Genomic DNA, 22,980 nt, shown 5'->3' with positions numbered 1-22,980 from the left:
ACAGGTCTCGTATAAATGCTGACCAGAACCTTCACTTCTCCGGTTCAGTGCGGACTTGTTGCTAGGGACGCGCTGCCTGATGAGCCTTTAGCAACCGGACAAGACCCGGAAGGGACAGCATTGAAGATGGGACCGACACAGATGCCTTCAGCTGCCGACCGCACATGTCATAGGGGCAGATCTGATGACAGAGGCCCTTTAAGCTCTTCACAATGATTTTTATATCAAGTTCTGCATTTTTGTAATATACTTTCCATTTTATGTTATTTTTAAGATCTCTGCTTGCTGATGGTGAATGGGAACATCCTTGTTTACACCTATAAGGTGAAGAACTGTACAGACCTAACTCTTCTCACGGCTTACTACAGTATCCAGTGTAGACTATCCTCTCTGGACTCCACACAGATACCCTTACCTGCACTGATACACAGTAACAAACAGGACAGGGCAGGAATTTGTGCTGCTGAAGCGCTTGGCTCACAGACATCTAGCCAGGATAATGTAACAAACCCTCTGCTTTGTGAAGTCTGTGGATGTAAAGTTGAATGTTCCGATTTCTTGACCAATAAGTAGAGATCTTGAAAATGGTGAGGTCCTGAAACAAATCAGTTGGGCCCTGTTCACATCTGCTTTCTTCTGCTCATCATAGGGGGTGCCACATCTGTCCGTGGCGCCTGATGTCGCTGCACAATGATTTGATCAGACATTCTTCTAGCGCGTTACACATTGTGGCACCGTCCGTGTCACACAGGAGATCTGTACTACTCCTCCCATCATCCTCGCCGCGTTTTATGACCAGAAGTCAGAAGGTAAAATGTACCAATTTATTATTATACAGTAGAAATACAAATCAGTGCGATTAGCATGGAAGAGAAAAAAAATAAAATAAAAACGTGGAATCTCCCCCCCCCAAACACACGTGTAGAAAATCCCAGGCCGCCATGTCACAGGATGGAACCAAAAGCAGTGACGTTTTTAGCGCTCGTCACTCTCCTCGCAATGGCCGCCTCCGACATGAGCAGCGCTGCCTTAATATAATTCATCGCTATCAAAAATACCCTGAAGAGCTCAGCTACATCGCTTCCTGACCGACTCTAGGGATTGGCACAATGTGGGGACATCTGTGTAATACTGCTCATAATACTCATATAATGGTACATGTCGCCCCTCCCCCAACACAGGGGGCCCGCATTAGGGTAACTTATACAATTAGTGTTCTGTTACAGAGCTCAGGAGCGAGGGGCAACTTATCCCTAAGTAGAGCTTCAAAGACAGAATATTTACTTAAAGGGGTGCTCCACTTCTTCCAATGACAGGGTCTGCACCATGTCAAGATCTCTGCTTGCTGTCAGTGTTCTAAAAACCTCATTCTAAACTGCCATCTTTGTGACAATTGTGTCCAATCCAACAAGTCTGGACTCGAGACTGATACAATGTAACAAACCATCAAGACAGGAGAGATTTGTGCTGCTGACATGTTTAGCTCACAGAAGATTGTCTGGGCTGGACACAAATGTGACAAACCCTCAGCTGTACTAAAAATATAGGTTCAGGACACACCTTCAGCCTCCACAGCGAGTAAGGACATCGAAATGCATGAGAAATGGCAACTCTAAAGCTGAAGAATGTCTAATGAGACACGATTGAGCTTCATTTACACAAGACTGGATGAACCCTTTAAATCCCGATGGAGCACCCCTTTAAATGGAACATTGAGCTGCACCCAAATAAGCATAGGACTGGATCTGCTCTGGATCTTTCCAAGTGGAAACCTGAAGAGACGCTGATCTTCTGCTCACCGCGACTCCACCTTGTAGGTTACTGGCCCTTTAAATGGGATGAGACCCTGATAACTATCACCCACAGATGATCCTACCGGGTGAAACAGATCATAGCCAGAAATCTCTGCACCATTTACTTAACAAGCCACAGAGAGAGCGGCCAAAAATACACAAAACCTCCCTATAAGCCTGCTACCCGGTATGCGCTAAAGGGTCAAAGGTCACTGTGAAAATAACCCCTGCATGTCCACAGCCCAGCAACTCTGCAAAACGGATTTTTTTTGTGTGACTTTTTTGCAATATACTCCAGTCGCGTCCAAAGCTGCATTTAAAATTCTGTTTTCTGCAGAAGTTGTTCTGCTGCGCTACATAGCGGCAGAAAAAGTAAAGCAGCCGAAGCAGAGGGAAAACGACCTGACCCGCAATGCAGGCGATGTGCCTTTAAGGATGATTATGTTACATTAATGTAAAGTTTATCTGTCACATTAGGCGACGGTCTCAGAGCGTAGCGACAAACCCCGCCCCCTGCGACAGTCCAGCGTCACATGACGGCTACGTGATCTTTCATTAGTCCAAAGTCCTTGCGAAAATTTAAAAAAGCAAAATGTGAAACCTGTAATGCGACATCACGTGGCCTAACAGCAAAGCGGCAACCTGCAGAAGAACGAATGCAGCTTTGGATGTGACTACAGTATAAGACACAAGTCAGAACAACATTCCCCAACATCCACGAGGCGTCTCCCGGGGTCGGACAGCTCCTCGCACGTCCATGAGTGAACAACTTTACTCATTGCAAAACTTTTAGTGGTTTTTGAAAAGTGTAGAGAAAATTGACCAAGAGGAAATTTGGCAACTGAGACTAAGAAACAAAGAGAGAAGGGCGTTCCGCAGGGTGCTGGGGACGCCCACAGATGAGAGGAGTTGTAGTACATGGGGGTACATACGGGCCTCATAATTCATGTCGCCTCCCTGCCCCTTACAAGGAGCTTCTGCCCATTCTCAGACACAACAAGGACTATGCTGCTGTTGGAGCACGCGGATGACCCGCGGTTTTCCGTGCGAACCACAGGCTGTCAGAATTTACATATTATGTGAGCGAAATATAGAATTTCTTACATCATACAAAAAAACTGTTTGTTCTCTTTTGGCAAAAAGAAAATAAAGAGAAAGTAAAACCCCAGAGTTATACATCGAGGAGCTGAAACGAGGCCACCCTCCCCCGCTCAGTAGGGTCCGGCGATGGGTTCGCTGCTTAGTCTGACTGAATTAAATACTAAAATGTTGCATTAGAAAAAAAAAATAAGATAAATCATAGAATGGGGTTTGGAGCAGGGGGCGTCGCTCGCTGCAGCCCTTCACAGGTGGCGTCCTTGGCGGCCCGGTCACAGTAGACAGCATCGCTGTTTGAAGCTCTTCTTGCTTTTGCCGCTTTTCTTCCCGTTCTTGTCCTTGTTCTCAGACATTTTCTTAGCTCTGATTTCTCGCATGAGGTCAAAGAACACCTGGAAATAGAAAAAGAAATGCATGCAGCTTAACATAAGCAGGGGAGGGGTCTGCAAATCCTGCACACAATAAGCTCCACCCTCAAGGAGCTCCACTACTCAGCATGCCTAGCTCTTGGAGGGCTGCCTCACAGAAACTGGTTTCGAAGGAGAGCAGAGAGGAGAAGAAGAAGCGGTCACATGCAGATACAGGTTGGACGACAAGCATTAGACCCAATATGGTCGACAGGAGGGGACTTCCCCCTGTGTCAGTAGCAGAAGACCAGAAAGTCTGGGGGCATCATGGTCCATGTAGAGGGCACAGGAAGTCTCACCTTGTCTACATTGGCTCTTGTTTTGGCGGACGTCTCCACATACTGCACACCCCACTCCTCGGCCTTGCTCCGGGCGATGTCCACAAGGACCTGCCTCCTGTCCTCCAGGTCGGACTTGTTCCCCACAACCAGAAGAGGAATCTTGTCTTCTTCTGCCTTCACACGCAGGATCTGCTCCCTGGAGGGGGAGATAAGAGCTATCAATAAGAGGGAATCTAGTGGTTTCAGGGAGATGATGACCAGGTCACCCCCATAGTGGCGGAAGGACGGATCCCCTGGAGTCACGCTCCTGTCAATCTGCACCAAACCTATAGGAAGAAATCCAAAAGAACCGGCACAAACAAGCAGCGGCAAAGATGAAAGCCGGAGCCCGACCGCTGACCCCAAACTACTCTACTGCTTCTGACTGAGGGCCCCCATCCCCCAGAGTCTGGCTCTACGGGCCCCTGTATCAGGAAAAGCTCTGCAGCTTTGTAAAAAAAAATCAACTGTCATTCAATTCCTCACCATATCCCAGTTCTCTGCTTGCCGTCAGTGAATGGAACATTTGTTCCATTCAGAGGCTGAACCCTCATCCTGGACGGGGTGAATTTATTACACATCTTGCAGTTTTCTAGAGTGTAAAAAAAATTAAAAAAAAGTGCTATTTTTGGCAAATAGCAATTTGCACAGAAATTTGCTACTTTTTTTTTATTTCATGTTGCTCTCTCCACTTTCAAAAAAGTAGGTGGGGCTCGGCTGGAGGGGCGGGGCTTATATTGGCCTGACAGATTTACCATAATTTATGCTGGAAACTGGTGTGAATTACAGAGAACGTATATTTGCTTTTCCAGCGTAAGCACTGCCAGGAGATGGGCTCAGTTTATGAAGGGGTTAAATCTGCCACATCCAACGCCTGCGCGCTCTGAAAACTGAGCATCTGCATCTCCTGTCACTGACTTCAGGCTGATCACTCATCTGCACTGACACACTGTAACAAGACCTCAGCTACGAGGTTAGGAAGAGATTTCAGCCTCTGGATATATACAAGAATCTTTTCATTTCCCGGCAACAGAAATCTTGAAAGTGCTGCAGAACGGGCAAAAAAAGGGGGAATTTATTAAAGGTGTTAAAAAAAAAAAAAAAAAAAAAGTACATTCTATACATTCTTCCTTGTACAAAGATTTCCCGTTTTGGGGAATTTTCTGCAGTTAGAATTTAAAGCAGGGATGCTCAACCTGCGGCCCTCCAGCTGTTGCAAAACTACAACTCCCAGCATGCCCTAATAGCTGTAGGCTGTCCAGGCATGCTGGGAATTGTAGTTTGGCAACAGCTGAAGGGCCGCAGGTTGGGCATCCCCGATTTAAAGCGACCCCATCACGCTGTGCCTGTGGCCTGATCGGTACGCAGCAGGAGCGGTGCATTGTCCCTTCACCCCGCTCTGCCCTCTCACCACCAGTCACAACTCGCTGCACTTTATTAATTTATCTTTCATGATGCTGCACGCCCCTGCGCTGCGGGCTGCGGCATGTTCCAGGTCAGTGTACCGCTGCTCCGGGTCTCACCCTCCTGTCTGTTCTTGTCTTCACAGAGAAAAAGAAATTCCTGAAGAGCAGAAAAATCTGAGGAGAAACGTGCAAAAAACCTTCCCAAGCTTAACCCTCGCATAGCTGCTGCAATCCTCAGAAATGTAAAGCTACAAGTGTATTACAGCCTCACACTGCAGGGCGCTCCAGGAAACCGCTCAACTAACAATTACCTGGTGCAGCATAATACAGGATGTAACTGAGGATCAGTACAGGATAAGTAATGTATGTACACAGTGACTGCACCAGCAGAATAGTGAGTGCAGCTCTGGAGTATAAAACAGGATGTAACTCAGGATCAGTACAGGATAAGTAATGTATGTACACAGTGACTGCACCAGCAGAATAGTGAGTGCAGCTCTGGAGTATAATACAGGATGTAACTGAGGATCAGTACAGGATAAGTAATGTATGTACACAGTGACTGCACCAGCAGAATAGTGAGTGCAGCTCTGGAGTATAATACAGGATGTAACTCAGGATCATTACAGGATAAGTAATGTATGTACACAGTGACTGCACCAGCAGAATAGTGAGTGCAGCTCTGGAGTATAATACAGGAGGTAACTCAGGATCAGTACAGGATAAGTAATGTATGTACACAGTGACTGCACCAGCAGAATAGTGAGTGCAGCTCTGGAGTATAATACAGGATGTAACTCAGGATCATTACAGGATAAGTAATGTATGTACACAGTGACTGCACCAGCAGAATAGTGAGTGCAGCTCTGGATATAATACAGGATGTAACTGAGGATCAGTACAGGATAAGTAATGTATGTACACAGTGACTGCACCAGCAGAATAGTGAGTGCAGCTCTGGAGTATAATACAGGATGTAACTCAGGATCATTACAGGATAAGTAATGTATGTACACAGTGACTGCACCAGCAGAATAGTGAGTGCAGCTCTGGATATAATACAGGATGTAACTGAGGATCAGTACAGAATAAGTAATGTATGTACACAGTGACTGCACCAGCAGAATAGTGAGTGCAGCTCTGGATATAATACAGGATGTAACTGAGGATCAGTACAGGATAAGTAATGCATGTGCACAGTGACTGCACCAGCAGAATAGTGAGTGCAGCTCTGGAGTATAATACAGGATGTAACCCAGGATCAGTACAGGATAAGTAATGTATGTACACAGTGACTGCACCAGCAGAATAGTGAGTGCAGCTCTGGAGTATAATACAGGATATAACTCAGGATCAGTACAGGATAAGTAATGTATGTACACAGTGATTGCACCAGCAGAATAGTGAGTGCAGCTCTGGAGTATAATACAGGATGTAACTCAGGATCAGTACAGGATAAGTAATGTATGTACACAGTGACTGCACCAGCAGAATAGTGAGTGCAGCTCTGGAGTAGAATACAGGATGTAACCCAGGATCAGTACAGGATAAGTAATGTATGTACACAGTGACTGCACCAGCAGAATAGTGAGTGCAGCTCTGGAGTATAATACAGGATGTAACCCAGGATCAGTACAGGATAAGTAATGCGTGTATTTGTTGTTCTATGGCAGGATGGGTGAACATATACAGTAGATTTTAGACTTTATCTTCTATATGGTTCCCCCTCTGACCTGAACTCGCTGGTGGCAGTGAAGGACTCCTGCTCCGTGATGGAGAACACCAGCAGGAAGCCTTCTCCGCTGCGGAAGTAGTTGTCACGGATGGCTGCGTAGTCCTCCTGGCCGGCTGTGTCCAGAATGTCTATCTGCACCTCCTCCCCGTCCAGCACCACTTTCTTCCGGTAACTGTCGGCCTTCGTGGGCTCATAATCCTCCACAAACTAAGAGAGACAAGGAGAGCGGATAATCAGAACGAAGAATCACCACGCCTGCCGCCACAGAACGGTCGTATTAGACAACCGCGATCCGGAACATTGTTTTCACGCATTTAGAGGCGATTTGTGGGCTTAGTATTTAGTGGCAATTGGCCTAAAGGCCCACATTGCTCGTCAGTGGAGGAGACACATTTCCATGCAGCGATCTCCTCCACAGTACAGGGAGCAGTGATCACTACCGCTCCTCCCCGTACAGACTCATTTGCTGCAGCAGAGGCCGTTTAGACAGGATCTGCTGTCAGCAATGATTTGGGTGTCCGCACCAACAATCCTAATAATCGTCAGCCTTTACACAGTCAGATCCTCCCAACGAGCGTTCATACGATAATAACATATGTGATAATCTGATTAAACAGGCAGCGTAAAGGGAGCTCAAGAAAAAAATAATAATAATTGCCAAATGTTGGTTTCCTCACCATTCTGCACGTCACCGAGTGATAATGTGACAGTATGGCTGACGTAATGCACAGATGGGAAGGAATCGGTAAAGAACTTGGTTTTATAAACACTTAAAGCTTTTAAAAATATGTAAAAACACAATTATTAAAAAATTTAATTTGCAAAAAAAGAATCCCTTTCCTCCATTAGATACAAATGTAAAGGATAAACAATGTGCATCAGCACGTCCATAATAACCGGATCTATTAGATGATACTATTATATAACCCACCAGTCATCATCATGAGAAAAATTAACTTTTGCTCACCTCGCATCCACAAAAAAAAGAAAGAAAAAAGATAAAAAAGGTCAAACGCATCATAAAGTGAAATCAATAAAATATACAGATCTCCCCACAAAAAATGGAGGCCTGACAGCTGTCAGAATACGGCGACAGTTTTTTTTGTTTTTTTGTTTTTTAAATAAAAAGATATTCTTTATTTTTAAAAATGGTGAAACACAACAAAATCCGTAGAAATGTTTTATCTGCATAACTGCACTGACCGGGGAATAAAGGGTGAAGTGTCATTACTACCGCACAGTGAACACTGAAGGCGAGACCCTAAACACTGGGGTGGAATTGGGTTGTTTTTTCCGTCATACCCCAAAAATTTAAAATTATTCAATTCACCTGATGTACCCCAAAATGATGCCATTAAAAGATACATCAAGTCCTCACACATCTATTTCTTTGTCCGCATCACAATCAGCACTGATCATGGTGTTTCAGGGGTTAAACAGCTAGAACTGGAGCCGACTATTCGTGCAGGAGCGGGGACGTCAATCACAGCCCGGCTTCTGCCCCTGATGGCGCAGACACAACAGCAGTGCCGCAATAACTACACAGCATCGTGGTGGGTCTGATCAGCCGCATGCAGCGCGTCGTCACTCACTTCGTCATACATGAACTGCAGGGTGAGCGCAGACTTGCCGACTCCTCCACTACCGACCATGATCACTTTGTGTAAGACAAGGGAACTCTGCGTCTTGTTCTTGTTGGCTGCCATCTTGGATGGTTGTGGCGGATGCCGTCATGCACTAACTGGCGGCTCGTTTAATCCCAGCAACTGCAAGACACAAAGAAACATCTCATAAGTCATATAACATACATACACAGTGACTGCACCAGCAGAATAGTGAGTGCAGCTCTGGAGTATAACACAGGATGTAACTCAGGATCAGTACAGGATAAGTAATGTATGTACACAGTGACTGCACCAGCAGAATAGTGAGTGCAGCTCTGGAGTATAACACAGGATGTAACTCAGGATCAGTACAGGATAAGTAATGTATGTGCACAGTGACTGCACCAGCAGAATAGTGAGTGCAGCTGTGGAGTATAATACAGGATGTAACTCAGGATCAGTACAGGATAAGTGATGTATGTACACAGTGACTGCACCAGCAGAATAGTGAGTGCAGCTCTGGAGTATAATACAGGATGTAACTCAGGATCAGTACAGGATAAGTAATGTATGTACACAGTGACTGCACCAGCAGAATAGTGAGTGCAGCTCTGGAGTATAACACAGGATGTAACTCAGGATCAGTACAGGATAAGTAATGTATGTGCACAGTGACTGCACCAGCAGAATAGTGAGTGCAGCTGTGGAGTATAATACAGCATGTAACTCAGGATCAGTACAGGATAAGTAATGTATGTACACAGTGACTCCACCAGCAGAATAGTGAGTGCAGCTCTGGAGTATAACACAGGATGTAACTCAGGATCAGTACAGGATAAGTAATGTATGTACACAGTGACCGCACCAGCAGAATAGTGAGTGCAGCTGTGGAGTATAATGCAGGATGTAATTTAGGATTAGTACAGGATAAGTAATGTATGGACACAGTGACTGCACCAGCAGAAAAGTGAGTGCAGCTCTGGAGTATAATACAGGATGTAACAGGATCAGTCCAGGATAAGTAATGTTTGTACACAGTGACGGCACCAGCAGAATAGTGAGTGCAGCTCTGGAGTATAATGCAGGATGTAACTCAGGGTCAGTACAGGATAAGTAATGTATGTACACAGTGACTGCACCAGCAGAATAGTGAGTGCAGCTCTGGGGCCCCTTGCTGCTCCTCTCCATTCACCACATCCTTTACTGGATCAGATCAGTTTGTTTAACCCCATTTTATACAGCTGTAAATCCTGATATCTTAAGTGTGAGGCCAAATTTCTGCAAAAGCTGCATAAAACTTTCCATGTTTACGCCAGAGACCCCTGAACTAAATCCTGGTATGCAGCACGTATTCGCCGCCGCGGCCCCGGCAGCCCAGTTCAGAATCTATGTGGCTCTTAAACGAATTTAATGTTAGACAAGAATCCGATTTTGTTCTTAGTAACTTCGCGGGAGGTTTTTCCGCTCACATTCAGTACAGAAGTCACAAGTAGGAGCAGAAATCATCCATCACTAAGGCGGAAGTTCAGATACAAGCTGGAAAAACGTGCCCCATATTTTCCATTCAAATCAGGGTCCAATGTAACAAAAAAAAAAAAAAAAAAAAGCATCCTCTGCAGCATTGCTTGACAAGACATCGACAACTCCAGCAAACTGCAAAGTCTATCTGATTTCTACAGTAGTCAGAGATCCACCTCCTGCCCCAGCAGATGCTGAAGTTCTTGTCCTTTCTCCTCCAGCTTTAGGTCAGTTTCAAACAAGCTCGTTCACTTCAGGACACGCTCCACGTGAGAGCAGCATCTCTGAACTCTACTCGTATGTGACTGATATCAGCCGCTCCTCTTATAACGCTCCAGCGCTGATATAACCTCCAGACATTACATCATATGTGACTGATATCAGCCGCTCCTCTTATAACGCTCCAGCGCTGATATAACCTCCGGAGACATTACATCATATGTGACTGATATCAGCCGCTCCTCTTATAACGCTCCAGTACTGATATAACCTCCAGAGACATTACACCATATGTGACTGATATCAGCCGCTCCTCTTATAACACTCCAGCGCTGATATAACCTCCAGAGACATTACACCATATGTGACTGATATCAGCCGCTCCTCTTATAACGCTCCAGCGCTGATATAACCTCCAGAGACATTACATCATATGTGACTGATATCAGCCGCTCCTCTTATAACGCTCCAGTACTGATATAACCTCCAGAGACATTACACCATATGTGACTGATATCAGCCGCTCCTCTTATAACACTCCAGCGCTGATATAACCTCCAGAGACATTACACCATATGTGACTGATATCAGCCGCTCCTCTTATAACGCTCCAGCGCTGATATAACCTCCAGAGACATTACATCACATGTGACTGATATCAGCCGCTCCTCTTATAACGCTCCAGTACTGATATAACCTCCAGACATTACACCATATGTGACTGATATCAGCCGCTCCTCTTATAACGCTCCCGCACTGATATAACCTCCAGACATTACATCATATGTGACTGATATCAGCCGCTCCTCTTATAACGCTCAGACTTTATATACTGTAAGTATCAGTTACTGATGACTGCCCCTTTAATATGGAAGAGGAGGCGGCTGAGCTTCCCGTCATTGTTCCCCGTTCATGGACATAAAGTGTAAATTTCCTGTCCAAGTATCCGGCCAGATGAGTCCACAGAATAGGACATGCAGGGTCACCCCTCCCCAGTGAAGACACAGGACCACACTACACCCCCCATCATGCTCTAAGCTTCAGATATATAATGGCACTGCACTTATAATTACAAAGATGGGATCCCTACTCATCAGTACAAACCAGTAATCTGCAATCCCTCCAGGGGCCCCCAATAAGACTGGAGCCACACGTGGTAGTCACAAAAACACAGCAAGCCTGCCAAAAAATACACAATATGTGACAAGTAAGAATCAAGTATGTTCACCGGGCTGAATTTTGTGATTGAGTTAGCAGAATAGTGAGTGCAGCTCTGGAGTATAATACAGGATGCAACTCAGGATCAGTACAGGATAAGTAATGTATGTACACAGTGACTGCACCAGCAGAATAGTGAGTGCAGCTCTGGAGTATAATACAGGATGTAACTCAGGATCAGTACAGGATAAGTAATGTAATGTATGTACACAGTGACTGCACCAGCAGAATAGTGAGTGCAGCTCTGGAGTATAATACAGGATGCAACTCAGGATCAGTACAGGATAAGTAATGTATGTGCACAGTGACTGCACCAGCAGAATAGTGAGTGCAGCTCTGGAGTATAATACAGGATGTAACTCAGGATCAGTACAGGATAAGTAATGTATGTACACAGTGACTGCACCAGCAGAATAGTGAGTGCAGCTCTGGAGTATAATAGAGGATGTAACTCAGGATCAGTACAGGATAAGTAATGTATGTACACAGTGATTCTACCAGCAGAACAGTGAGTGCAGCTCTGGAGTATAATACAGGATGTAACGCCACTTACTACATATATTAGTCAGCAGGATGTGAATGATCATATTATAATATATGGACTTTTAATATTTCCAGTCGCCTTCATAACTCCAATCTCTTCATTACCACCAACTAACTTAAATAAAAGAGGTTTGATTTTTTTTGGTCATCATTACTGAAATAACGGGGGGGGGGGGGGGGGCTCTGCAGTTAATTACTGAATCAAAATTCAAAATTGGGTCGGATTCCGACAACCACTCCAATTTCCACCTGCAGAATACAGATGTGTGTAGACATCTGTACGGCGTCTGGAGGATTCCATGTTATTCTGAATTCTGTTGAATGAGCGAGTCTCACATGGAAAACGGACGAGAACAGTGCATAGTGCGGGTTTCTGGGCATGGACCATGTGAACGGCACCATGCACGGTCCGGATGGTGGAAGGAGACGAAGCACCAGGGGAAATACTGCGACTACGTCTGGCAGCTTCATTGCTGATACCTAGCGGAATCACGGTGCGCGTCAGTGATGAATATACCGAATGCTGCATGTGCCGTCCTTCTACTGTAACAGGATAAGATTTGCTTTGCCTTTAGCAGCAGTGGGACGAGTGTCTGGACTTCTCTGGAAAGAAAGATAAAGCAGAACATGTGGGAAGGAGTCACCGGCCGACAGTTCCTCAAACACGGAAGAATGTAGATGAGCGGTAGTAACGTGACCGGCGCGGTGCTACCATCGGACAGAGGACGCATCTCTTTATGGAACAGGCAGAAACAAGTTAACAAGTGGGAGAGGGTCTCGGATGTTACACTGATACAACGTATCACTCAGGCCAGACGCTACTCCGGTCAGACCTGAAGATGCCAGGAGCCAACATCAAACCTGGAGAACCAGACAAAGGGCTGTAGTAACCACCATGAAGGTGTTGGTTATTAGCCCCATAAAATCAGTGGTAGCCCACGCGGCACCCCACACAGAAGTGGCGGCCCCCATATAAAAGAGCAGCAGCCGAGCCACATAATGAGGATGCATCACCCCAAATTCAAGCATAAGCCCCAAAAGCTTGCCAAATAGGGGGCACAGCACCGGCAGCGACCTAGGGAAGGGGGCACAGCACCGGCAGCGACCTAGGGAAGGGGGCACAGCACCGGCAGCGACCTAGGGAAGGGGGCACAGCACCGGCAGCGACCTAGGGAAGGGGGCACAGCACCGGCAGCGACCTAGGGAAGGGGGCACAGCACCGGCAGCGCCAAATACAATAAGTGCATCCACAATAAACCCCCATGCAGCCCTAGCTGTGCCATTGAATAGTACCCATCACTATAAAATGTGATTTTTTTTGCCCCCGATTCTCTGAAATCCTGCGGCCCGTTAGCAGAAGATGGGGAGAAGCGTCTTACCCTCCACGAGATGCTCCCGGCGCGGCGTATTTCAGCGATACTGGAGCCAGGCTGGGCAGACAGGGCTTGTTGTAAGAACAGTCGCTTCCTGGCATGGAGCCACAGCAAGAAAAATGAATTTCTCTGGATATAAATGGCTGGAATTATAAACTAATAGGTTTGCTGGCATCTGTGGACGTCACAGAGTTTGTAAGAAGGGAGAGAGGAGCCCCAGCTGTGTGACTGGGGGGGGGGTCAGGAAGGGATCTGTGCCCAGCCCCCACGCCGTGCCTGCGTGTGACAGGGGTATAGATGATAATAAGTGAAGCAGACGCAGGAAGCTCTAGGAATAGTGACACCCACCGGCTCTGCACTTCATAACCAACGTAGTGTGAGCCGCACCGGCGCCTGCAGCATCTCCACATAATCCAACATGGCTGCACGGACCGGAACGCTTCATTTCCTGCATCGATCAGATCTGTAATGAATACATGATAAGAGTCAGATCTATGGGAAGTGGTGCCAGGGATGAGCCGCGCTCCGCTTAGTCATGGGAACCTCTGACTAATGGCCGACACCTTTCTTTACCTGCATCAGATCCTGGAAATGTCCGATATGAAGGGCGGATGATAACGTGACCATCAATCACACAATAATCCGGACGCAGATCCTGTTATCAGCCACTAAAGCCCGACTGTAATGTCTCCAGTGCCGGCAACCTCCAGGAGCATCTACGCTGGCCATACCCGAGATAACCGTCAGCCGTCTCTGCCCGTCCCTCCTATACCCGAGATAACCGTCTCTGCCCGTCCCTCCTATACCCGAGATAACCGTCTCTGCCCGTCCCTCCTATACCCGAGATAACCGTCAGCCGTCTCTGCCCGTCCCTCCGATACCCGAGATAACCATCAGCTGTCTCTGCCCGTCCCTCCTATACCCGAGATAACCGTCAGCTGTCTCTGCCCGTCCCTCCTATACCCGAGATAACTGTCTCTGCCCGTCCCTCCCATACCCGAGATAACCGTCTCTGCCCGTCCCTCCTATACCCGAGATAACCGTCAGCCGTCTCTGCCCGTCCCTCCCATACCCGAGATAACCGTCAGCCGTCTCTGCCCGTCCCTCCCATACCCGAGATAACCGTCAGCCGTCTCTGCTCGTCCCTCCTATACCCGAGATAACCGTCAGCCGTCTCTGCCCGTCCCTCCTATACCCGAGATAACCGTCAGCCGTCTCTGCCCGTCCCTCCTATACCCGAGATAACCGTCAGCCGTCTCTGCCCGTCCCTCCTATACCCGAGATAACCGTCAGCCGTCTCTGCCCGTCCCTCCTATACCCGAGATAACCGTCAGCCGTCTCTGCTCGTCCCTCCTATACCCAAGATAACCGTCAGCCGTCTCTGCCCGTCCCTCCTATACCCGAGATAACCGTCAGCCGTCTCTGCTCGTCCCTCCTAGACCCAAGATAACCGTCAGCCGTCTCTGCCCGTCCCTCCCATACACGAGAGAACGGTCAGCCGTCTCTGCCCGTCCCTCCCATACCCGAGATAACCGTCACCCGTCTCTGCCCGTCCCTCCTATACCCGAGATAACCGTCAGCCGTCTCTGCTCGTCCCTCCTATACCCAAGATAACCGTCAGCCGTCTCTGCCCGTCCCTCCTATACCCGAGATAACCGTCAGCCGTCTCTGCCCGTCCCTCCTATACCCGAGATAACCGTCAGCCGTCTCTGCCCGTCCCTCCTATACCCAAGATAACCGTCAGCCGTCTCTGCCCGTCCCTCCTATACCCAAGATAACGGTCAGCCGTCTCTGCTCGTCCCTCCCATACACGAGATAACGGTCAGGCGTCTCTGCCCGTCCCTCCTATACCCGAGATAACCGTCAGCCGTCTCTGCCCGTCCCTCCCATACCCGAGATAACCGTCAGCTGCCTCTGCCCGTCCCTCCCATACACATGCATCCTCAGATTGGCAGAGCATGAATTAATAGGGAATGGGGAGAAAGGCACTGCCAAGAACAGAAAGGATCAGACAGCTGAAATCTAACATGTCTGATCCTTAGCCCCCCCCCCCCCCGACCCCAAGACTCCACATCCACATGTGACTGATATCGGCAGCTCCAGAGAGATTACTCGATAATGAAACCCTGAGCCAACCTCTACTACAGTCTGCTTCTCCTCTGCTTACTGTCAATGAATGGAAACTTTCTTGTTGATTGTCAGACAGGTCCCGCTAACACAACAGAGCTAAGCAACCGCAGCACAAACGTCTCACTTCTTTCCTGGACCCCTGGATGATAATGCTAAAATGCCCTGAAACATTGTAACAAATCCTCAGAAAAGGTCAGCGATTGCGTGGACTGGCTACAGTACAATGTTTCCAGTTGCTTCATATACTTTAATTCCTTACCATCTTCAAAGTCTCTGCATGCTGTCAGTGAATGGGAGTACGAATCTCGTCTCAAACTGTACAGACCTAACACTTAACAGCTGAGGGTTTGCTACAGTATTGCCAGTGCAAACAACCCTATGTGAACTAAACACATGAGCGGCATGAATCACTTTCCTGCCTGAAGCTTTGCTTCAGTGTATCAGTGCAGGCTAATGTTGGTTTGGTAGCCCCCATATATACATGCCCTGTGACAGGGGTCGTACGTCCTTCCCAGGGTTTGGTCTCCTGAAAGTTTCACAAGACCCGGTGGTGACTTCTCAAGAGAACGCACGTCACTAGAGAGAGCGCTGCGATCTACCGCAGAAGAAGGGACGGGGGGGCTGCACTACGAGACCCCCGATCTGAAAACAGCTGAGAGACCGGCACAGAAGAGGAGCCACTAGATCCATAGACGGCTGGTCCAGGGTCTCTACCACCACTCCTACAATCCGCAGGCTGTGAGGGCGGACTACACGGTGCAGACGACCATTATCACAGATCTGGCGCTAAACACCAGACGTTTCACACTGTAATAATCTTCCAGACTCATTAGCAACATTTGCTTGACCAAATTCAGGAGATCTGCAGATACGGACAGCGGATGTCGCCCTCTCCGAAGTCTGTGCCTCCATGTCAGGTCATTCCACCAGTCACCCAGAACTGGTAGAGGTCAGGACCCCACGTGACCTCCGAGGTGTCCTGTCTGTGGTATCAGATCCTGCAAGCTGCTCGGTGCGGCCTCCATGGATCCCGCAGATGATGGACCGAGATGTGGGAATATGGAGACAAGTCATCACCTTCATCTTTGTCATGTTCCTCACTGAGGCCGAGGCACAAAGGGGACACCGCCGCCACAAAGGGGACACCGCCGCCACAAAGGGGACACCGCCGTACCGGTCACATCTACACGATGCCACGAGCCAAGGTTTCCAGCAGAACATCAGTCTTCTCCCCATAGTGCACCCGGTGCCATCTCGTGCCCAGTACTTATTCCATGAAGGCGATCGCGCGGCCGGGTACAAGTAAAGGCTTCTGGGTTAGGTCAGATTATAGCGGGCTCTTCTTATGCAACTGAACATCCGAGTTCCAGCAGGGATAGCCTCATCACAAAGGCGAAACCTGGGTCGGGCGGATCCATGACTGTGGATGTTTGTTCATCTCCTTTGTGAGTATAATAAAACTTTTTAAAAAGATTCAATCTTTGCTGGATCTTCACCATGTGCCCGAAACTCTGACCTCCGCAGAAGGATCGTTTGTGATGAGGCTATCCCTGCTGGAACTCGGATGTTCAGTTGCATAAGAAGAGCCCGATATAATCTGACCGAACTCAGAAGCCTTTACTTGTACCCGGCAGCGCGATCGCCTTTAGGGCTCATGCACACGACCGTATTTCCTTTCCGCTTCTGTTCTAGTTTTTTTGCGGACCGTATACAGAACCATTCACTTCAATGGGGCTGTAGAAAATACACAAGTTACTCTGTGTGCATTTCGTTTCTGTTTGTCCGCATGGCCGTTCCGCAAAAAAGAAGTGCATGTCCTATTATTGTCCGCAAATCACGGTCCAAGGCCCCATTCAAGTCCAATGGGTCTGCAAAAAATACGGAACGCACACGGACCACATCCGTATGTCATCTGTATTTTGCGGATACATACTGTAGAAATGCTATGCCCAGCCCATATTGCTCATGTTACTGTTTCTGTATACGATCCGCAAAAAGCGGATAAAATACGGAGATCCTACGGATATGTTTTGTGCAATAACGGAACGGAAGAGGACTTAAATCAGAGGGGAAAAAAAACCTCTGATATGGAACAACGGATCAGTGAAAAACAGACCGCAAAACCACAACGGTCGTGTGCATGAGCCCTTATGGAATAAGTACTGTTGAATGTGAATTGCGGCCACTTCACACGGACCTTCCTTGGACCCCTTCTGGTAGATACTAAGCCCCGCACCCGGCCGCTCTGAGACCCAACTGTTCTCTCGCTGCCCCGACAGGCGCCACTGCCACCTGATAATCCACGGCATTCACTTATGGCTGATCGCTGTGAAATGTCCTGTGATGTCACCACCACGACGTCACCTGGGAGAATGTCGGCTCAGCGACTTTCCTGACCCAGACAGAATGCAACCCAACAGCAATGTGTGAACACACGCCGAGGGATGGGAAGAAACCATCACTGCCAGAGCAGCTCATAAAATTTGTTTCACTTCTCCAAACCCTACACAATCAGCTACCGTACAGAGCCTAATAAAAGGAGAAAAAAAACGTAACTACTGGAAGCAGCTCCCCAATATCTCAGCGCATAGATGTGAACAGCGCCGCATCCTCCTCGAGCCGGGACGGCACCAGGAAGGTTTTACTGGAAGCCCCCCAAACATGAATAATGTACAAAGAAGTCAGGGGCTACTATATAGGGCTAGGTTCACACTGAGGTAGATTTTCCTGCAGGTTTTTCAGCCAAAGCCATTTTGGCTCCAGCAGGAGGGCGACGCGCACGCCCTTCCTTTATATCACTCATCCCTTTTAGATCCTCTTCTGGCTTTGGCTGAAAAACCTGCAGGAAAATCAGCCTCAAAATCTCCTTAAAAAAACTCTGTGTGAACCTTCCCCAACACCCTGAACCAGGAATGCCACACACAGAGGTCACGGAGGGCGGAGGCCCGGAGTGCCTCCATATTATTAATATGCTATCTTTATTTAGCCATCCGCAGGGCTGCGTGGGTGGAGCGGGCTTATTACATACAGATTACAGCCTCTATAGGAGGCCGCATCACAATCAGTCAGAGGGCTGCAACTAATATCCTGTGCATTTCAATTTCTCGCCATTTAAGATCTCTGCTAGCTGTCAGCGAATGAGAAACAGCTCTTTCCTGTTTGTATCAATAAAGGTCAGAGCTGACTGCCTGGATATGACATTTTGCGGTCAGTATCCGGATGATTCGTCCTCGGGATGTTTGTCGGATCGGAGCATTAGGCCTCCTTTACACGTCTCTGGTTTCCATCACGGATTGTGAGCAAGCGGTGGTGCGGGCCGTCCGCAATTGCGGACAAGAATAGGACATTTTCAATTTTTTTCCGGAGCTGCGGACCGGAAGATCGGGGCAGCGCTACGGAAATGCGAATTGAGAATGAATGCGTCCGCACACGTTCCGGATATTGCGGAATGGAATGCGGACCCATTCCACGGACGTGTGAATGGACCCTTAGGTCTGTGAATCGCAGACATGTGCTGTCCATGGTCTCCACAGACTGCTCACGTATCCATTGACTTGTTCCTCGGCCCGTGGCAGCACTGTGGCCCCATCTCTGTCTGTGATTACGGATCCATCACGCACATTATAATCTATAAGTCCGTCACTGACCACCGATAGGAGACGCTCTGCATCTTCAGCCTGGCAGTGTCTGTGGAATACAGAGGGCAAAAAGGAAACAAACACGGATCCTTCACGAACATCTTCGCAGGTGAACCACCGACCATCTTGTCACGGATGTCATCATGAACGGGTGACTGCGCCTTTAATCAGCGCTCAGCTGCGGCTCTCCTGACGATGTACGTCTACAACTCTCAGCGGGGCTCAGACTATTCCGAAGTTTTGAATTTCGGAGGATGCCGGATCACTCTACACATTGCCCTAGTTATGGCGTCTGACTGCAGCATGAGATAACAGAGCGGTGCAGTCACTGTTCACGACCCGAGCACCAAGATGCTGCTCTATAAACACCGTAAGTAGGTGCACCCCTGACTTAGGGGAGGTTTGCCAATTTCAGCCATGCCCATTGCGAAAAGGGACACAGAGCTCTGCACCCAGGGCTGGACCTCAATCATCCGCACGCGACACCCACACTGCCATGCTCAATGCCAGGCACCCGCTGGAGGAGGGTAAAGCCACGTTCTCCAGAAGGACGCCTCGCACATCCGCAGTCTGATGGACGAATCTGGAAGATCCCAGAAGAGAGTGAAGGTATGGAGGAGTCAGTGCCCGACCTAAAGCGTATGCTCTCAAATCCCCCAGCTATAAGGGCATGCTGGGAGATGTAGTTTCACAGTGGCTGAAGTCAGAGGTCGGGACCATCCCCAGAAGGACTGGTCACACTGTGCAATTTTTGCGATTATAACGGATTTGGTATTTAATTGGGTTCCTGAGGAGTTGAAACTCTCCCTGTCCGGTGTCTACCGAATCACATGGAGTCCACATGAGCGGTGTCCGGCCTCTACATAACTTTGGCGCGTCCAGTGCCGGTCTAAATGTAAGGGCTTCTTCGCTGTCTTACATTTAGTCCATTTTCTACTCCTAAAAAAGGTGTAGAAAATGATGACTGAGATGCGTCTGCCGGCCCCTCCCCTTCCTACACCACACCCACTTTTTTATACCTGCCGTGAACGGGGAAAAGTCGCAAATGGCGGCGCAACTAACCGTTACAGCGCAATCTGCGCCAGAAATATACCTAATATAGGCGTATTTCTGGATAATAAATGACCCCTATAGATCTCCTGATGTATGAAGCAAATCCAGCAGCATCATAGACAATGGTCACCAAGAAGCAGACAGCACAGAGGAGGAACGGGGGGGGGGGGGGGGGGGTTAGGGGGAGACAGACAGACACTACAGGGGGGAGACAGACAGACAGCACAGAGGAGGAACGGGGGGGGGGGGGGGGGGAGACAGACAGACACTACAGGGGAGGGACAGACAGACAGCACAGAGGAGGAATGGGGGGGGGGGACAGACAGACAGCACAGAGGAGGAACGGGGGGGGGACAGACAGACAGCACAGAGGAGGAACGGGGGGGGGGGGGGGGGGGGAGACAGACAGACACTACAGGGGAGGGACAGACAGACAGCACAGAGGCGGAACGGGGGGGGGGACAGAGACAGCACAGAGGAGGAACGGGGGGGTGGGACAGACAGCACAGAGGAGGAACGGGGGGGTGGGACAGACAGCACAGAGGAGGAACGGGGGGGTGGGACAGACAGCACAGAGGAGGAACGGGGGGGTGGGACAGACAGCACAGAGGAGGAACGGGGGGGGGGGCAGACAGCACAGAGGAGGAACGGGGGGGGGGGGGGGGGGGGGGGACAGACAGCACAGAGGAGGAACGGGGGGGGGGGGGGACAGACAGCACAGAGGAGGAACGGGGGGGGGGGGACAGACAGCACAGAGGAGGAACGGGGGGGGGGGACAGAGACAGCACAGAGGAGGAACGGGGGGGGGGGGACAGAGACAGCACAGAGGAGGAACGGGGGGGGGGGGCCAGAGACAGCACAGAGGAGGAACGGGGGGGGGGACAGAGACAGCACAGAGGAGGAACAGGGGGGGGACAGAGACAGCACAGAGGAGGAACGGGGGACAGAGACAGCACAGAGGAGGAACGGGGGGGGGGGGACAGACAGCACAGAGGAGGAACGGGGGGGTGGGACAGACAGCACAGAGGAGGAACGGGGGGGGGGGACAGACAGCACAGAGGAGGAACGGGGGGGGGGGACAGACAGCACAGAGGAGGAACGGGGGGGGGACAGAGACAGCACAGAGGAGGAACGGGGGGGGGGGGACAGACAGCACAGAGGAGGAACGGGGGGGGGACAGACAGACAGCACAGAGGAGGAATGGGGGGGGGACAGACAGACAGCACAGAGGAGGAATGGGGGGGGGGACAGACAGCACAGAGGAGGAATGGGGGGGGGGGACAGACAGCACAGAGAAGGAATGGGGGGGGGGGGCAGACGGACAGTATAGCAGCCAGTCAGTCAGATGGCCGGTATAACGGGGTGTCCAGGCTCCTCACCTTCGGGTGGCTCTCTCCGCGGATCCCCGTCTCCGTCTCCTACTCTCCGGGCGCGGCTCCGCTTCCTGCTGCCGCTACAGTTTCCCGGCTGGGACAATTCTCCTCAAGTCGAAGCTACGGAGCGGCTGACTGGACAAACCACGCCCAAAGCTGGAACGCGAGAGGGCGTGCGCATGCGCAGTGGCCACGAGTCCCGGATGGAGAAGGCTGAGGTGTTTTCCGCTTATAGAAACGTTATAATTCTGGATCAGCGACTGAGAAATGACGAGACTGCCTGATACTGCGTCTGATGAGGGGGCGGGGCGTGACACAGGGAGGGGGCTTTCTTTCTCACCTTTCTGGGGTAGTAATACATTTGTCCCTCAGGGTAGGACCAAACGGCCAGGGATGCCAGCGCAGTTGGAAAGCCAAAATAAGGAGAGGAAATCTACAGGACGGATCTGATGTCTCCTGTGTTTTGACTCCACTCCTGGTTTTGGCTTCTGAAGATGCAGCAGGAACCCTGAGGAGCAGATGTAAGACTGCCCTAGAAAGGTGAGAAAGAAAGCCCCGGGGTCAGGCTCCGCCCCTTATGTAAGGGCCCCGCCCATCATGCCCATCCTCTGAGGAGCAGATGTAGTGCTGCCCCATAGGTCAGGCCTCGTCCCCTATATCAGGCTCCGCCCTTATGTAAGGCCCCGCCCCCTCATGTCCATCCTCTGAGGAGCAGATGTAGTGCTGCCCTATGGGTCAGGCCTCGTCCCCTATATCAGGCTCCGCCCTTATGTAAGGCCCCGCCCCTCATGCCCATCCTCTGAGGAGCAGATGTAGTGCTGCCCTATGGGTCAGGCCCGCCCCCTATATCAGGCTCCGCCCTTATGTAAGGCCCCGCCCCCTCATGCCCATCCTCAGAGGAGCAGATGTAGTGCTGCCCCATTGGTCAGGCTTCGTCCCCTATATCAGGCTCCGCCCTTATGTAAGGCCCCGCCCCCTCATGCCCATCCTCTGAGGAGCAGATGTAGTGCTGCCCTATGGGTCAGGCCTCGTCCCCTATATCAGGCTCTGCCCTTATGTAAGGCCCCACCCCCTCATGCCCATCCTCTGAGGAGCAGATGTAGTGCTGCCCTATGGGTCAGGCCTCGTCCCCTATATCAGGCTCCGCCCTTATGTAAGGCCCCGTCCCCTCATGCCCATCCTCTGAGGAGCAGATGTAGTGCTGCCCTATGGGTCAGGCCTCGTCCCCTATATCAGGCTCTGCCCTTATGTAAGGCCCCGCCCCCTCATGCCCATCCTCTGAGGAGCAGATGTAGTGCTGCCCTATGGGTCAGGCCTCGTCCCCTATATCAGGCTCCGCCCTTATGTAAGGCCCCGCCCCCTCATGCCCATCCTCTGAGGAGCAGATGTAGTGCTGCCCTATGGGTCAGGCCTCGTCCCCTATATCAGGCTCCGCCCTTATGTAAGGCCCCGCCCCCTCATGCCAATCCTCTGAGGAGCAGATGTAGTGCTGCCCTATGGGTCAGGCCTCGTCCCCTATATCAGGCTCCGCCCTTATGTAAGGCCCCGCCCC

At 49.9% G+C, this 22,980-nt stretch overlaps 1 protein-coding gene across 2 annotated transcripts; it reads right to left on the bottom strand.

Moving 5' to 3' along the window:
- Positions 1-805: 805 nt before the first annotated feature.
- On the bottom strand, positions 806-21,593 carry RALB (RAS like proto-oncogene B). Of its 2 annotated transcripts, none has more exons than XM_040439351.1 (5): positions 21,435-21,593; positions 8,352-8,525; positions 6,758-6,966; positions 3,598-3,775; positions 806-3,283 (listed from the first exon to the last, which is right to left on the bottom strand). In XM_040439351.1, the coding sequence occupies exons 2-5, from the start codon at positions 8,463-8,465 to the stop codon at positions 3,164-3,166; spliced, it is 621 nt and encodes a 206-aa protein (XP_040295285.1). In that variant the 5' UTR covers positions 8,466-8,525; positions 21,435-21,593; the 3' UTR covers positions 806-3,163. The 2 variants fall into 2 exon arrangements, with proteins under 2 accessions (XP_040295285.1, XP_040295286.1); XM_040439352.1 differs by lacking the exon at positions 21,435-21,593 and adding an exon at positions 13,241-13,262.
- Between the last annotated feature and the right edge of the window lie 1,387 nt (positions 21,594-22,980).

Source organism: Bufo bufo, chromosome 7, assembly GCF_905171765.1.
Source record: "Bufo bufo chromosome 7, aBufBuf1.1, whole genome shotgun sequence".
Lineage (NCBI taxonomy): Eukaryota > Metazoa > Chordata > Amphibia > Anura > Bufonidae > Bufo > Bufo bufo.
This window is presented reverse-complemented; position numbering and strand designations above follow the sequence as displayed.

Excerpts from the sequence above, each read along its gene's own strand:
- RALB (XM_040439351.1), bottom strand. The coding sequence starts at position 8,465 with ATGGCAGCCAACAAGAACAAGACGCAGAGTTCCCTTGTCTTACACAAA. Across the intron at positions 6,967-8,351 it reads TGCAGTTCATGTATGACGAA|TTTGTGGAGGATTATGAGCC; the intron begins GTGAGTGACGAC and ends TGTCTCTCTTAG. Across the intron at positions 3,776-6,757 it reads ACTGCCACCAGCGAGTTCAG|GGAGCAGATCCTGCGTGTGA; the intron begins GTCAGAGGGGGA and ends CTCCCCCTCCAG.